This window comes from Erythrolamprus reginae, chromosome 7 (assembly GCF_031021105.1).
Source record: "Erythrolamprus reginae isolate rEryReg1 chromosome 7, rEryReg1.hap1, whole genome shotgun sequence".
Lineage (NCBI taxonomy): Eukaryota > Metazoa > Chordata > Lepidosauria > Squamata > Dipsadidae > Erythrolamprus > Erythrolamprus reginae.
The window spans coordinates 22,376,307-22,394,609 of NC_091956.1; the positions used below are offsets into that span (position 1 = coordinate 22,376,307).

Genomic DNA, 18,303 nt, shown 5'->3' on the forward strand with positions numbered 1-18,303 from the left:
AAGGGAAAGTTGGCTCTTCTATGACATGTGGACTTCAACAACAAGAATTCCTGAACTAGTATGATTGACTCAGGAATTCTGGGAGTTGAAGTCCACAAATCATAGAAGAGCCAACAGTTTGGGGAGGTGGGGAGGGAGAGCCTCTCTGGGACAACCAGGATGACTGAGAACTCTACAGACACACTCATTCCAACGGACATGGGCAGACAGCGCATGCGCGGAGAGGGTCTTACCGCGCAGACCGCGGAGAGGACAGGGTTTCTCGACCCCATTCGCAAACTCCCTACAAGCCAGTAGCTTGGCGAGGCAGCCAGCGCATGCGCGGCGGGGGTTCTCTCGCGCAGACGGAGAAGAGAGGGCGGGGCTTCTCGGGGGCCATTGGCAGACTCCCTTCCGACGACCGGATGTTGTGATTGTGTGACCGTTCGTGGTCCCTCCCCTTCCGGGGGAGCTCGACGGGCGCTTCCTCCCGGCGGTTCTGAAGGGAAAGATTTCAATTTTTTTAAAAAAAGAGATTCTGGGCCGGACGGCTGCGGCGGCGGCCGCTTGGGCTGCCCGTCTCCCTCGGCTTTGCTTCCCGGCTCTTGAATCTCCTCGGAGGCTCCTCGGGAGAGTCACCGTGGCCCGGCCTCGGTCATGGCGGACTTCGACGAGATTTACGAGGAAGAGGAAGACGAGGAGCGGGCCTTGGAGGAGCAGCTGCTGAAGCACTCGCCGGACCCGGTGGTGGTGCGCGGCTCGGGCCATGTGACCGTGTAAGCAAGGGCCGCCGAGAAGGGCCAAGGAAGGGGGTGGCGGCTGGCGAGATAAGGCCGGGCAGGCAGCCTTTCCGGAGCTTCTCTTTCGTCCCCACCCGACCTTTCCTGCGGCTTCTTTTAATCCGGTTGGAGGAGGAAACCGGCCTCGCCTTTTCTTTAGCAAAGGAGCCGCCGCTAAAAAAAAATAATAATAATCAAAACCCGCTCTTTCCTTTACAAAAAAGGCCCCGAGGGGGAGGAAACCCCCCCCCCCCCCAATTTCGGAATTTCCCTCAAGTTCTTTTTTTTGTTCTAAGCAGGTTTCGTTTTTCCCTCACAGCCTCCCTTTTCCTTCCCCTCTGGTTCCCGACGCTTTTATAAAAACGATTCCTCTCCCCCCCCATCCGCGGGATCGGTTATTCTGGCTCCTTATACAGGTAGTCCTCGATTTACGACCTCGGGGGAAGCCTCCCCCCCATGTTTAGGTTGCTGAGTGAGACATTGGTGAAGGGAATTGTCTCTCCCCCCCCCCCGTCCGTTTTCTGAGTTTTCTTTAATCGTTAGGGTGGTAGGTAGACAGTGTGTGTTTATGTATGTATATACAGTGGTAACTCGATTTAAGAATTTAATTCGTTCAGTGACCAGGTTCTTAAGTTTGTAGGTAGAAGCAATTTTCCCATAGGAATCAATGTAAAAGCAAATAATGCCTGCAAACCCATTAGGAAAGAAATAAAAGCTCGGAATTTGGGTGGGTGGAGGAGGAAGAAGAGGAGGAAGAGGACAGTCTTTGCCCAGAGTGAAGGGAGCGTTTCTTTTCTCTAGGCACTGGCAGAGGTTTATTCCCTCTCCAAGCGCCCAGGGAAAGGAAAATGCTTTGTTCAATCTGGACTGCCAAAGCCTCCTTAAGCGCCACTGAAAGGCTCCTCTGGCAGCCCAGAAAAGCCCGAGATGGCCGGGATTAAAGAGGGAATGGCAGGAAACTGGCCGGGCCCTCATGCCGCTCTCAAATTTCCTGGGAAATTTTCCTGGGCTCAGGTTCTTAAGAAGAAAATGGTTCTTAAGAAGAGGACAAAAAATCTTGAAAACCCGGTTCTTATCTAGAAAAATTCTTAAGTAGAGGCGTTTTTAAGTAGAGGTACAATTGTATATTAAGAATTGTCCTAAAAATGTGAGTTCCAGGTGTATTTATAAATGAAGGGGTAACAGCCATTGCAATCCCCGGAATATTAAATAATGATGCTGCAGTGGTCATAAGTGTGAAAAATGATCGTAAGTCACTTTTTTCAATTCTTTTGTAACTTTGAATGGTCACAATGCAAATTGTTGTAAGTAGAGGACTACCTGTATCTGATGTTTTGTAAGATCTGGTACAACCGAGATGCCATTGTGGCTCTGTGATGGAGTAATTTTTGAAACAAAGGTATCTTGTGGGAGCAGAGAAAAAACGTAGTAGTTTGCATAGTCTTTTTTCTGGTATTGGTTTCTATTGTATTGGAACTATTCTGAAGATAGTTCCACTGCCATCACTTTGCTGAACGCTTAATTCATCCAGCACGGTCTCATTTTTCAGCTTCTCATCTTTCCTACTTACCATCTTCTATTGCTTTATTATGATTTATCAATCTTTTATAACTTAAGATTAAGTCACCCACTAACTCTACTCTTCAGTACTATATTAAATTGTGGTTTTAGTTTCACAATCTGAAGGCAAAAGATCCTTTGCTATGTGCTACCTTGAAATCCTGGGAAAAAGTGTTTGGTTTAAGAAATTTCAGATAAGTGTATATAATTTTGCTATTGTATACAAAACATCATTTCATATAGTTAGTGAAGACTCTCAATGTACATAAAAAGACAAGATATATTCGTCAAGAATCATCAGGTACAACACAATGATTGTCATAGGGTACAAATAAGCAATCAGAAACAATATAAATTGTAAGGATGCAACCAACAAGTTACAATCCTGCAGTCATAAATGGGAGGAAATGGGTAATAGGAACAATGAGAAGACTAATAGTAATAGTAATGCAGCCTTAGTGAATAGTTTGACAGTGGTGACGATTTGTATAGCAGAATGATGGCGTTTGGGAAAAACCACTTATTTTGTCTAGTTGTCTTGCTGTGCTGTGCTCTGTAGCATTGTTTTGAGGGTAAGAGTTGGAAACAATTTACTGTATGTCCAGGATGCGAGAGGTCAGTAAATATTTTCATAGCCCTTTTTTTGATTCGTGCAGTATACAGGTCCTCAATGGAAGGCAGATTGGTAACAATTCTTTTTTCTGCAGTTCTGATTATCCTCTGAAGTTTGTCGGTCTTGTTGGGTTGCAGAACTAAACCAGACAGTTATGGAGGGTCAGATGGTAGACTCAGTGATTCCTCTGTAGAACTGTATCAGCAGCTCCTTGGGCAGATCGAACTTTCTGAGTTGGTGCAGAAAAAACATTCTTCGTTGTCCATTTTTGATGACGTTTTTGATGTTAGGTATCCATTTTAGGTCTTGAGATATGATAGAACCTAGAAATTTGAAGGTCTCTACTGTTGATATTGTGTTGTCTAGTATTGTAAGAGGTGGAAGTATAGGAGGGTTTCTCCTAAAGTATGCCACCGTTTCTACGGTTTTGAGTGTGTTCAATTCCAGATCAACTTGCCGTCTGTCTTCTGCATTGCTGAATCTGTCTATGTTGAATGTCTTGAAGGAAACTTTATTTAAACAAAATGATTTGAAACATTTTGTTTTAAGATTCAGAGTATATGTTACATATACCCATATACACTTGTATTCAAATTGTACTTTCTGCAAAGCCTTAACAGTGATCGTATGATTTGTCTGATTGTTTAGTTCAGGCCAAGGGATTATTAGATTATACACTACTACTATGCTTATAAGTCAGTGATGGCGAACCTATGGCATGGCTGCCACAGGTGGCATATAGAGCCATATCTGCTGGCACACGAGTCATTACCCTAGCTCAACTCCAATGAGCTTGCCAGTCAGCTGATTTTTGGCTCACCTGGAGGCTCTGGGAGGGCATTTTTCCCTCTGGAGCCTGGTGAGAGTGAAAAATGGGCTTACCGAGCCCTCTAGAGATTGGGAAATGGGATATTTTAGGCCTTCAGAGAGCCTCCGGGGTGGGTTTTCATCATTCCCAGGCATTGAATTATGGATATGGGCACTCATACATGAGTGATAGCATATGCACACATGCTTTCAGCACCTGAGCAAAAAAAAGATTCGCCATCACTGTTATAAGTCGATTTCCTTTTTGAGGTTTTGGAATGTTGTATATGTTTATATCCTGGACTTGCAAAAGTAATAAAACAGGATATCAAGAAAACAAAACAAACAAGAAACCACAGTGTCTGGGTCAGTAAGAAAATTCAGCTTAATTATGACTAAGGTAGCATATAGAGAATTGAAACAACATAATGATGACTTCTCAGGTAGAAGAATGCTTGGAATATATAGTAACAGCAATAGTATAGCTAAACTTAAAAACCTAATGCTTCTATTAATCACAGCCTTGACCTACTCATGTAATAACAAGTTTGACCTTTTTTCTAAGGCATGAATTCCCTTTAATATATAGTTTGTAAATAGGACATGCTTGGTTATTTCAACATGATTACCCTTATTATATGGAATATAATGTATAAATTGCTCTGGTTTTTTTTTAATGAACCTGGACACATTTCTTGTAGCTTTATTAGTATTATTTCTCATAATCCTTAGTTGAAGCACTTTCAGGATACTAATCAATGTAAGAAATAGTGCAAAATTATAGATTTAGTGTGGATTGTTTGAAATTATTCAGGAAAATGATTACATTATTGATTTAAATCCTATTTGCAGTACTTGACAGCTATTACAAATAAAGTACAATATTTTGCAACTAAATATACTCTTAATATTTAGGAGCATAGTAAAACAGTGTAAGCAGCCCATTTACTTGTTGTATTGTGTAAAATATTTATGGAAGTGAATTTGAAGGATTACTTTAAAATGATTTTCTATTTTCTATTTTCTATTTATATATTCAGTGATTAGTAATATATATCCTTATCTAGACCATTTATTAAAAGTCTACAAAAATACATGATTTATATGCAATATGGTACTTTGTGTGACACTTCAGTTCTTAGGGAATGATAACACTGAAAACAATGATAATATAATTATTATATTTCTATTTCAAAAAATAGTAATATATTTCAAAACTAATTTATCTACTGCTAACTGGAAGTTACACAGCTGACAAAGTAGTGGGCAAAGAGAATGCGAACTATATAATTTCAGTTTTTCAAAATGTATAAGGAGACTAACAGTGAAAATGGGGAAATCGTTTTTTAATGAATAAGCAAGGATACCCAGAAATAATAAAATAGTTTGCCAAAATGCTTGCTGGAATTAAAAAAAACCCACCTGAGTCACAAAATTATTTGAAGGAAGTTTAAGGTTAAAAGTATATTACTTGGATGCAACTGGCCAGGAAGCCTCTCCAGGATTCCAGTAGGTTTTTTCAAAGACCAGCAATGAGAACAAACAGGAAGACATGTTCTCCGTACTGAAGGAGCGGGTCCAGCAGTCACATGGGTTGCTCATGTCCAATCCGGTGGAACTGAGCCTAGTGTTAAAAAAGCTTGCCGGATCCGCCCCTTCCCCAGAATTCGCTCAGTTCGCATATCCTGCGGTTGTATTGTGATAGCTCGTTCAACATTCTAACACCTTCCCTTCGATCTTTTCCTTCAAAAGTAGTAAGAATTGTTTATCCTTATTTGTTTACTTGCACTAATAGCGCCAGCCGTTTGTGGCTCGGCTTTTTTCCTTGGGAGAAGTTGCGGTTTCGTTTTCCCCCGGCTGTTTTTGCCGTTTACGATCCCCGCTGCCGCTTGTGGATTCTTTTAATCCTTTGGCCTGGAGGTCCTGGTGCAAGTATTGATTTGAAAAACATTGATTCATTATTGTATATTGTAAAAGGGCTTAAAAAAATACCTCCTGCGGAGTGAGACGCTTGTATCTAGTCTCCTGGACTTAGTCGATCGCTTCCCCTTTAAGAATTCTATTACGGAGCGATTTTTCGGCGCGAAGGCCTTCGCGCCCTTTTTAAATTTAGGCCTCTCGTGTTGGCCTCCTGCCAGCCGCGTAGGCCTCAGTCCACCGCGTGGATCCCGGAGTGGGCTTTGGGACGCTCAGGCTTAATTCTCCACCGGCTAAGCCTCCAACCAGAGTGCCTTGGTTTACTTTAATTTAAGTTTAGGGAGGCTGGGCCACGCTGTATTTGGGGACACGAACTCTGGGTTTGCCCAGATTGCCCTCAAGTCTCAGCAGCTCCGAGGCCTCGGAGCAGGATCCATACCTCTTGGGAAGTCCTTGAAATCTTCTCCCTAATTATTCAGTTTTTGGCTCAGCCTGGTCTTCTGTTAATTGTCAGACTATGGCTACCTTTCCCAAGAGAGGCACAACTAAAGGTCCCAGAGAGGCCAGGCCTTCAGGCGATGAGATTACCAGTATCCCCCAGGCCTCGACCTCCTCTTCCTCAGGGGCCCGCCCCTCGACCAAGGTCACCAGGGCTGAGAAGAGAAGGGACCTAGCCCTACAAAGAATCCATGACAAATCAGCAAAGCGTTTGAAAGTACAGGCCCAAGTACTCAGTAGTCAAGACCCCCCAGAGGCTTCTAGTCTGCCTCCTTCTGGGGTCCCTGTGTTATCTCTGGATGAGCCAAACCTAGACAGACCCCAACCTAACCTATGGGGAATAGGTCCAGAGGAACCAGATATTATTGAAGATTCCCCCCAGCCAGGATCCTCCCAGGCCTTCAGGGATTCTTCTGCCATTCCTGCTGATATTTCTAATTTACCTCCTGAATTCCAATCTATTTTTTCTGTGTTGTCCAGGCCATTGATGCCAAATTCTCTACCATCAATGAGCTTCCCTTACCTCCTCCTCCTCCTCGCCCCTCCCGCCCCTTGGGTTCTTCCCCAGCGGTTAGAGCTCCTATTCAGGATGATTCAGATTCCTCTCAGGACGAATATGAGGATATGGAGGAGGATGAGGATCCCTTTCAAGGCCTCTCAGATGATGAGGAATCTCAAATAAAGGTTCCTTCTCCAATTACTATTTTTCCTTCTCAATTGTTCAAATCTCTCCTCCTCAAAGCTAGAATTTCTACGGGATTGGCGGCTCAGGAGAAACAGGCCTCCACATCCACTGATCCCCCGGAGGAGAATTTACCTTACTTCACAGAGGAACAGGAGGATAACGAGGTAATTCCTATGCCTAAATTGTTTAAAGATGCCTTACTTAAGCAGTGGGATTTCCCAGCCTCTGGGCTTAATCCCTCAACCAAGGACAGAAAATTGTATAAACTCTCCTCTTCCTATGAGGAGCTCTTATCCTTTCCTAAACCGGATGAACCTGTCAAGATCCTTCACTCGGCGGCTGCTGTTCCAGGCGAAGCAGAGGAAGTCCTCCGCCCAGAGGACAAGCGGATTGAACAAATGCTCAAAAGAGGATTTACCGCAGATTCCTGGGCCATTAAAAGTTCTGCAGCGGCTTCCTTTTTCTCCAGAGCCATGCTTCTGTGGCTTCGCCAACTTCAGCAGCATATTCCTCCCGATGACTTGAGAGGTCAACAAGACTTCAACAAGGTCTTTGCAGCTGCCCAGTACGTGGCTGATGCCACTTTACAATCTACTAGATTTTCTGCTAAGTCTATTGCAGCTTCTACAACGGCAAGAAGACTCCTATGGATTCGCCCTTGGCAAGCGGGAGTACGCCAGAAGTGGCAGTTATCCCTGGGACCCTTAAAGCGCGACCTGCTTTTCGGTGATCTTCTGGATCCACTCCTCACGGAAACCACGGACAAGAAGAAAGTTTTGGGTCCAACCACCAAAAAGGCTACCAAAACGCAGTCCTTTCGTCGCCCAGGGCGTCAGCAAGATCAAGCGGCTTCCTATCAGAGATCTCCAGGTCAGTATTCCCCCCGCTTTCGTTCCCAAGGTAGGAACTCCAGGGGCAGAGGCTTTCGCTTCCAAAGGGGAGCGTCCTCTAACAGGGCTTCAAAGAAACCTAGATGGTAATTTTTCCTCAATTCCCATAGGTGGTCGCCTAGCCCATTTCGCCTCTAGTTGGCGTCTCACCTCCAAGGACCCCTGGGTCATTGACACTGTTCAAACAGGCCTTCTTTTAGAATTTATCTCTCCCCCTCCGAAACGTTTTATTTCCTGCCCTTCTCCCAGGTCCTCCTCAGATTGTAACCGTATGGAGGAGGCCATTTCTCACTTATTGTCCATCAGAGCCATTCAACCGGTTCCCTCCGATCAGAAGAGTCTAGGTTTCTATTCCATCCTATTTATGGTTCCAAAATCCTCCGGAGGTTGGAGAGCTATTTTGGATTTAAAGAAGCTTAACCTATTCATCAAATATAGGAAGTTTAAGATGCACTCCTTATCATCTATTTTGGCCGCCATCCACACGGGAGATTTCATGGTCTCTTTAGACCTCACTGAGGCCTACCTCCACATTCCTATAGCCAAATGCCACAGAAAATTTTTACGTTTCTCCTTTCAAGGCAGGCATTTCCAGTATAGGGCGATGCCTTTTGGCCTTTCCTCGGCCCCTCGGGTCTTTACAAAGCTCTTGGGGTCCCTGGCGGCCTATATCCGGGCGTCTCCCATTCACATTTTATGTTACCTTGATGATATTTTGATTCATGGGAACTCCCTAGAGAAAGTGAAAACAGACCTTTCTATCACCATGTCAGTCCTTCAGGACCATGGATTTTCCATCAACTTTGATAAAAGTCATCTCCAACCTTCCACATCCATCTTACACCTGGGATCCATTATTAATTCAGAATCCTCCCAGGTTTTTCTCTCTCCCGAGAGAAAATTCAGTATAGGGGAGTTAATTTCTTGCATTTTATCTAAACCTTCAGTATCCATAGTAACCCTGTCTTCCCTTTTGGGGAAGATGGTGTCATGCATAGGAATCATTCCCTGGGCTCGCCTTCATGCTAGGGAACTTCAGTGGCTCCTATTACCCTTTCAGAGATCGGGGCACAGCAACTCAAATCGTCGCATTGTCATCCCACCAATGGTTCGCAGATCCTTCAAGTGGTGGAAGTCTCCGGCCATGGACAAAGGATCCCCGTTCAGGTGCCCGGATCAATTTGTCATCACCACAGATGCCAGTCTATCGGGATGGGGCGCCCACGCCCAGGGGATGATAGCCCAGGGCACGTGGTCCCCGGAGGAAGCTTCCAAGCCAATCAATTGGCTAGAGTTAAGAGCCGTTTCCCTGGCTCTGAAGCACTTCTCTCCTCGCATTCCCAACCGGCACGTTCTCATTCTCACCGACAACATTGCCACCAAAAGCCATATCTGCAGACAGGGGGGCACGAGATCCAAGGCCCTCATGAGGGAGGCCCTCAAGTTAGGCCTTTGGGCGGAAAAACATCTTCGGTCGCTCCTAGCCGACCACATCTCGGGGAGCCTCAACGTCCAAGCGGATTGGCTATCTCGAGCAACGATAGACCCAGGAGAGTGGAATCTCCATCAAGACCTGTTCCATCAAATCAGCCTCAGATTCGGCCTACCAATTCTGGATCTCTTCGCGACCAATGCGAACGCCCAGCTCCCTCGCTTCTTTTCCAGATTTCCATCCCCGGGAGCGGAAGCAATCAATGCCCTCCGGAGCCCATGGCCTCCAGGCCTACTTTACGCATTCCCTCCAATTCCAATTCTCCCGGACGTGATTCACAAGGTCCTCACCGAGAGGGCCCGAGTAATCTTAATCGCCCCTCATTGGCCCCGCCGGCCCTGGTTCGCGGATCTCCAACAGTTATCCGTACAGGACCCTTGGCGACTCCCCGTTTCGGGGGATATGCTGTGGCAGGGGGCCTCATTCCATCCAGATCCGGAGTGGTTCCACCTCACCGCCTGGCTGTTATCAGGAGAGACTTAGAACTGCGTGGTCACGACCCCGATACAGTGGAGGTCATTTTAAAGGCCAGAAGGGGTTCGACCAATCGAATCTACGACCACACGTGGTCCAAGTTTCACCAGTGGTGTCTACAGGAAGGCCTCTCTCCCCTGTGCATTCCCATACACAGAATCATTTCCTTCCTTATGCAAGGTTTCCATAAAGGACTTTCCACCAGCACCCTCCGGTGTCATCTGGCAGCCATTTCATCTGTCCTAGGGGGGCCCCGCAGACAGCCTCTCCGATCCTTCCCAGAAGTTCAGGAATTCCTCAAGGGCATAGCCAACCTCAGACCTTCCAAGGTTCACAGGTATCCATCCTGGGATTTGCCACGGGTTCTCCATTCCCTCACGCAGGCACCATACGAACCCCTAAAATCGGCGTCCCTCAGATACCTATCCTTTAAAGTAGCCTTCCTGGTGGCTATTACCTCTGCCCGACGCATTTCGGAGCTGGCTGCCCTCTCAATCAGGCAGGACCTTTGTCAATTTCATCAGGACAAGGTAGTCTTGCGACTGGACCCTACCTTCTTACCCAAGGTCAGTTCCATGTTCCACAGAACTCAGGATATTGTCCTACCTTCCTTCTGCCTCCAACGAGACCATCCCTTGGCAATTAGATGGCACACCCTGGATCTCATTAGAGCGCTGAGAATCTATATCCAACGCACAGGACCCTTTCGGAGGTCAGAAGCACTTTTTATAGCCTATCACCCCAGAGTCATGGGTGCCAAAGTGTCTTCAACAGTAATAGGCCGTTGGATCAGAGGGACTATATCTAAGGCCTATGAGTCGGCCTCCCTCTCAGTTCCAAGGAACATCACAGCGCATTCCACCAGGAGCGCAGCCACCTCGGCCGCTTGGGCGACTCAAGCCCCGTTGGAGGAGGTCTGCAAAGCAGCCACTTGGGCCTCGCCAAATTCCTTCATCAGGCACTACAAGATTGATTCTTACGCTTCAGCGGACGCTGCCTTCGGCAGAAGGGTACTCCAATCCGTTATCTCACATGATAGCAATCTAATCCCACCCTAGGGACCATCTATTGGGTATGTCCCATGTGACTGCTGGACCCGCTCCTTCAGTACGGAGAATAGGCGTTGATTGCTTACCTGAACGCCTCTTCTCGTACGGTGAGCGGGTACAGCAGTCACTTCCCGCCCTTGTATGTGTCTTCTTTACCTTCCTATAACCTTTCTTCCTCTAACAATGAGAGTTGAACACTACAGAGCTTCACAGCTGAGCCTAGTCTATGGATTCGCGAATTCTGGGGAAGGGGCGGATCCGGCAAGCTTTTTTAACACTAGGCTCAGTTCCACCGGATTGGACATGAGCAACCCATGTGACTGCTGTACCCGCTCACCGTACGAGAAGAGGCGTTCAGGTAAGCAATCAACGCCTATTTTCCAAGTGAATAGAATATTTTTTTTATTAAGGCTACTGACCAGAATTACAAATAGAAACAGATTTAAAGTGGCTTCCAGGTGTCATTTTGGGTTTCTAGCATAACCCCCAAAATGTGTTTATTTGTAGTTAGAAAATAACTCAGTTTGCCAGAGACCCAGTCATATGAATTTTTGTTGCAGTGTTTTGCAAGCCAAAATTTTTCATAATAGTAGTCTGACCTTCAGATACGTTAAGTTCATGTCACTTAACTTTGTCAGCCTTATGAAGAATACATTTGACATACTTTCCCAAGGCTAATACCTGAAATTTAATTTCAAGAAATTAACTTATTGCAAGTGTGTTTTCAAAGGAAATGCTACTTCAATTTAAAGTCTAAAAGAGCATCTTTTCTTGATCTCAGAAATTACTCAGATTTTGGATACACTGGGAAGCTTGTGAAAAACATTCACAAGACATTCTTTAGCAACCATTGTTTGGTTCAGGCTGTTCCATCAGATATTTATAAGTTAGAATTAGTTTATGTGTTTAATCAACTTATATGTCCATCCATCTCACTAGGTGGATAATACTAATTATGGGTTTGATTATATGTATCTTGTAGTACTGTAGTTGCCCAACTTTCTAGGGGTGGAAATACTTAAATATCCTAAATATCTATTACTAGAATATTGCTCTTTTTATCTACCCTGATAATTATTTGCAGTCTTTTGCAAATCCCAATTTTTAAAAAAGTTGTATTTATTATATTAGACATAATAGCCCCTTTCTTTTCTATTGCTGCTTTATTGTCTGAGCGCAACTGTTTGTTCCTGTGACACTTACTATCCTTATGTATCCATGAAATGCAAAAATAAACCACATAAATTCTCTTATACTGCTCTATATCATGGTTATCTTCTGGGCGTTTGGTCAAAAGGAATTACAGTATAAGGCTTGCCAAAAATTCTACTGGCAAAAAGGAAACATAAAAAGAAGTGAATATAAACAATATAAAGGTTTTGTACTGTATCCATGTGTACTCTCCGAGTCTTCGGAGAGGGGCGGCATACAAATCTAATAAATTATTATTATTATTATTCTGTCCAGCACTAATTGGGTCTATAGATATTTTCTTATTTTTTCTCTGACAAATATGAATCCTGATACTTTGAAGTTGACCTAGGGGAAAATATATTGAAGACCTGAAAAATATTTTTTAAATAGTAGCCCTACTACAATTTCCTTAAGAATAGATAATAACACATACCATTTTTCTGTTAGTAATGCTGTATAATTAATCATGAAATTTTTTCTTAGTGGGAAAGGAAATTTTGAATTATAAGATCATCAGAACCAGGTGGTCCCTAGAATTGAGTTTCAGACTAGGCTGAATATAGGTTAGCAGTATGCTTGTGTATTTGTTTTGTTGATATAAAATATAACATTTGTCTTCAATGGGATTAGTCCTTAGAATATACACTGCTCAAAAAAATAAAGGGAACACTTAAACAACACTATATAACTCCAAGTAAATCAAACTTCTGTGAAATCAAACTGTCCACTTAGGAAGCAACACTGATTGACAATCAATTTCACATGCTGTTGTGCACATTCAACTTTGTACAGAACAAAGTATTCAATGAGAATATTTCATTCATTCAGATGTGTTATTTGAGTTTTCTCTTTATTTTTTGAACAGTATATTTTAAAAGTCATTTAAAATCTAAACTGTTCCTTGTACCTTATACCTCTACTTAAGAACTTAATTTGTTCCGTGAACAGGTTAAGTTAGAAACGTTCTTAAGTAGAAACAATTTTTCCCATAGGAATGAATGTAAAAGCAAATACTGCGTGCAAACCCATTAGGAAAGAAATAAAAGCTCGGAATTTGGGTGGGAGGAGGAGGAAGAAGAGGAGGAGGACAGTTGCTGCCCAGAGCAAAGGGAATGTTTCTTTTCTCGGTGCTGGCAGAGGTTTATTCCCTCTCCAAGCACTCTGGACTGCCAAAGCCTCCTTAAGCACCACCAAAAGGCTCCTCTGGCAGCCCAGAAAAGCCTGAGATAGCCGGGCTTAAAGGGGGAATGGCAGGAAACTGGCCGGGCCTTTATGCCTCTCTCAAATTTCCTGGGAAATTTTTCCGGGCTCGGGTTCTTAAGTAGAAATGGTTCTTGAGAAGAGGCAAAAAAATCTTGAATACCGGGTTCTTATCTAGAAAAATTCTTAAGTAGAGGCGTTCCTAGGTAGAGGTACCACTGTATACTGTTGGGATATCCTTTGGGACTTATTTATTTCTTTAACAATTTTGGATTGAAAAAGTTTCTCCAGAATGACCTATAATAGTGATGGCTAACATTTTTGTTGAAAGTGCCTGTGTCCCCCCTCTATGACCTGCTCCCCCACATGCACACCTGACCCCCTGTGCTCCCCCGTGCTTCCCCATGCATGCACATGCAAGTCCTCCATGCTCCCCCTACACATGTGCATCCCCATGTGTGTGCATGCATGATTGCGTGTGTGATCCCCCATGCTCTCCCTGCTCCCACACATGTATCCGCAACTCCTGCGCATGAGTGTGTGACCTCCTGACCCCCCCAGCACATGCAACCAACATCAGCTGGCTGTCAGGAGGCACATGCATGGTGGAGCTGAGCTGGGGCAATGGCTTGTGTGTGCCATAGGTTTGCTATAACGGACCCATAACGATGACACCTTTTCCCTCAAACATTACAACTCAGATGACTGGTGCAAAGTTTAAAAGGCACTGAGAAGGAAGCAATGTTTATAGTTACTAAGTCCTTGTAGCAATCAGCTTAAAGGGCCTGGCTCTGGCCTCACAGTGCTTTCCTATCCTCCCTCTGGTAAAGCTTTATGATGTGGTGGCTGCCAGGAGACCGTTGCTGGAGAGAAGCTGGCTGCTCTGTAAGGCTGGTATATGGCAGCACAGTTTCCCTTATTGCAGCCTTGTAGATTAGCAGCTGAAAGGTTTTATCACCGAATCTGCTTGACCTCTTCGGATTCTTAGCATTCTGCACCATAGTGCTGCTGTAAATTTTCTAAGAGCAAGGACTTACTCAAACTCATAGTGTCTCCTGCTATTGCAAATTGCCATAACTTTTGAGGATTGTGATCCACCATGAAAATAGAGGTTTTGTTTTCTGGCAAAAGTTTACAGACACAGACATACCAAGCTATGGAATGTTTCATATTTCCTGCCTTTTAGCCATGCTGTTCACTCTGCAAGACAGTTTTGCGAAGCTCCTATGTGTGTGAAATAAGTGCAGCAAGCACATACAATAGGAGAACTTAGCAGCATTACATTTTTCTAGCTGTTGTCATATGGCAAGAGAAGGCTTTCCCCCCTTTCAGTGGAGATCCTTTTGCATAATATGAGTCTGTTAACAGATAAAGCTGAACAGTTGAAAGAAACGTAGAAGTAAGAAAAATAACTCTATCTGTTATATGTATAGCACTATATGCAGGTTAAAATTATACTTGGTAACTGTCAGAATTTATTTGTAATTATCGTATTTGTCAGAATATAAGACACACCTTTGTGTTCCACAAAAGAGGGTGAAAATGTTGGTGCGTCTTATACACTGCATACAGCCATTTTTTTGCCTCCCGAAAGCCTACTCCTGCATCCCATTTTTTAGAAAATGGGCCTGATTTTTGCAAAAATGGGGTGCGCAGAGGGTTTGAGAAGACTGCAGAATGCTTCTAGGGGATGGGAGAAGGCAAAATCACCCACATTTTTGCAAAAAACAAAAGTATTGTAAAAATATTCTGCTACACTGGTATTTTATTAAATAATATATTACTACACCACGTGGTTCAGAATACTTTTTCCCTTGTTGTCCTCCTCTAAAATCTAGGTGCGTCTTATACTCCGAAAAATAGGGTAATAAAAGAAAAAAGAAAACGTGATGGAGACACATAAATTATCAAAGAAAATTGTGTGTGTGTGTGTGTGTGTGTGTGTGTGAAATTCATTAAAACTGCTTGAACAAAAAATAAAATAAATATTGCAAAGGAAAAAAGAGTGTATGTCACAACAGTAAATAGTTACAATTCTTTATTTATCTAATGTAAATATTCAAGTACATATATATTTCAAACACATTTATACAACGATTATTTTTAACATACTGTATTTGGTACCGATTTGGTACAAATATTTCATTATACTTGTCTTCATAAATTCTTTGGTCATGTTATTGTCATATGACGTATTGTCATGTTTTCCCCCCTTTGAGGAGCTAGGGCGTGGTCTCCGTGTGACACATCTGGCCCGCCAGCCACCAGTTTGACACTCCTGAATTAGGTTTTCAATCCACTGAATGAATGATGCTATCCTTTTATCTTTTTCTAAAACTGCAGCATCAGTCTTTTAGCTGCAATATGGATATGAAGAATCCATTTATGTTATCCATTAAATATTGTCAAATTCCATATATTAGATGTATAAAAGGAATATTGTATTCTAAAAATTTCATATTTGTATCATCTACTTTCTCCCCCAAATTGATAAGTACTGTATAAAACATTGTATGGTAGAAACACGTGATTTTAAAAAAAGCATTATACTTATTACATCTTCAACGAAGTGTTGTTTTTGACAGTCCTTTTCTATACAAACGTAATGGAGTTCTAAATATTATTTTTATTGTCATAATCTGAGATTTTTTGCCACTCCTAGCTGTAGATGTTAAGACACTGCCTTTCTCTAGACAATATCTAATATTCCTTATTCCAATCATTGTTTAACTTTTATATATCAAACTGATTTATTAATAACAAATATCTATAAGAAGTAAAAGTAAGTTTTCTAGTTTTAAAAGATTTAATAAGTTGTTCTAATATCTCTGGTGTCAATGTAATTTTAATTCTCCTGATAAGTGGAGATGGCAGTCAGTGGGTTGACATCCGTCCGTAAACCAATCAGGACTGAGCTCAAGTTCTGTCAATCATCCCACTTTTTTTCAAAGGTCGAATACCTGGTAAGCAGATTCTTTTCCCTATTTTCCTCCCCCCAAAATAAGGTGCGTCTTATATTCAGGTGCGTCGTATACTCCGAAAAAAAATATGATATATAGAAATGCAGCATCATGTGCCCATGATAAGTGAGGGAAAAAACTTTAAACATGATAATTTAATGCTTGTTATGTATAGTGTATAGCAGTGATGGCTAACCTTTTTGGTGCCGAGTGCCCAAAGCATGCACGCGAAACCCCAAAATGCAAAGGGAGTGCCCCCCGCCTGCACCTTGCCCCCATGTATGCACAGCAGAGACCCAAAGGCCAGCTGGCCAATGGGAGACATTATGTACATGCGTGATGGAGCTGGGCTGGGGTGCCCTCAGGGAGGGTTCTGCATACCACCTGTGGCACACGTGCCATAGGTTCGACATCACAGGTGTATATTGGATTCAGTGATTTACTAATCTTCTCTCAACATGTCTCAAAGTGAACTTTGTAATAAAATAAATATTGTTGTTCATACCACCCAATGTGATATGAATGTGGAGACAAGAATCAATCTTAATTTGACTATCTCTTCGATGTGACCCATCATCCATCCTTAGAATTTGTAATAGCTGATATATTTGATTGGTTTAGGGACAGTGTTTTGTTTTATGAAAATCCATCCATCCATCCATCCCATTGTCCAAAGTGAATCTGGGGGGCTTACAATATATTAAAAGCCCAAATATGAAAACATTAAAGAACATTAAAATGAACAGGACTTAGATAAAACCAGGAATGATTGAAATAAGATTTATTGTGCTAAATTATAATATGCATTTACTGAATGAGTAAAATATTGCTGTGCAAATAATGCAGCTTCCCTAATCAATTTTACCAGTGGCTAAGGCACCAGGATAAAAACTGGGAGACAATAAGTCCCTTAGGTATGAATGGGTGATTTTGGCTCAGTCTCTCTCAGCTCGACCCACCTCACAGAGTTGTTGGGAGGAAAATAAGAAGGAATATTAAGTGTACTTGACTTGAGTTATTTATAAAAATAATAAAAGTGGGATGAAAGCAAATAAATCAAAATCTTTTGTTACTATACAGCTCTAAATGCTTTGTGAAAGTAAAGCAAAGATGAAAATTAGTGATTGGGAATTCATGTAAACAGTTTCATTTTACTGATAATTCTTTTCAGTCAAACTCTGGCAGCTTATTCTATTGTTGGCTGCAGTGGGAAAAAATAGATGGTGGTTAGAACAATTTGTGAGGAGACAATGGATGGAGCGGCAGTAATAAGATCCTGAGAACTACATTTCTCTCATTCACATGCCTCATTCATTCATTCTCCCACTCGAGCACAAATTATTTCTGAAGTAGATCTTGGTCAAATGTTTCAAAGAGTGCAGTTCATTTGACTTTTCTCCTTTCTTTTTTTCTTTAACCCCCCCCCCCCCCCATTTCATTAAATTCATTCAGAGCAAATTAATCCTTAAAAAAGCAAGAGAAATGAGAGATAGACAGGTGTTTGCAAGAGCCTGGAAAACTAACAGCAAAGTATAATTATAATATCTTTCTGAAGGATGCTACACAGCTCTGCCATTCAGTTTGGCTTTCTGTACTCGCATGCTCTTGGCTGCTCTTCTTTCATACTCTATATGACAGTGAAAACAAGTGGATGTTTTTATGAAGGAATGACCCCAGTAGCAAGAGCCTATTTTTTTAAAAGGTTCATGGCTGTGCCTGCAATGGCTGTATGTACCTCTGTGTAGCTATTCTGAAACCTGGCTGTTCCGTTCTTTGTAAAGTCTTCAACAAAACTTCTTGTAAGAGAGGAATCAGTGCAATTCATTAACAATCTGCATATCGTTTTGCATCTCTCTTCAGTTTCAGATTTTTTTGTTTCTATCCTATCCAATTCATCATTACTTTTGATTATTCCTAGCTTGCTTGGAAGATCTCATTTCGGATTAAAAATATATCTTATTTTCTTTTTTATTTGCTAATATATATATGGAGTGACCCAGACAGAACAATATATATATATATATTGTTCTGTCTGGGTCACTCCAGAAGCCAATACCAACCCAAAAAGAGAAGCCAGACACACTGGTAAAAGGCAAAGGCAGTTTTATAAAATTCAAGAAAAACACAGGTAACAGAAAATGTCCTTACAAACAGGAAAATGCTGTATCTTCAGATATATCCACGAAGGCAAAAGTCCATGCAGCAA

At 42.5% G+C, this 18,303-nt stretch overlaps 1 protein-coding gene across 1 annotated transcript in view; it reads left to right on the top strand.

The window, feature by feature from the left end:
• Positions 1–409: 409 nt before the first annotated feature.
• Positions 410–18,303, top strand: part of CHIC2 (cysteine rich hydrophobic domain 2) — a 42,243-nt gene continuing 24,349 nt past the window's right edge. The window contains exon 1 of the mRNA XM_070757144.1: positions 410–755. Within this exon, the coding sequence (XP_070613245.1) occupies positions 637–755 (119 nt within the window). The 5' untranslated portion in view covers positions 410–636. The remainder of the gene's footprint in view (positions 756–18,303) is intronic.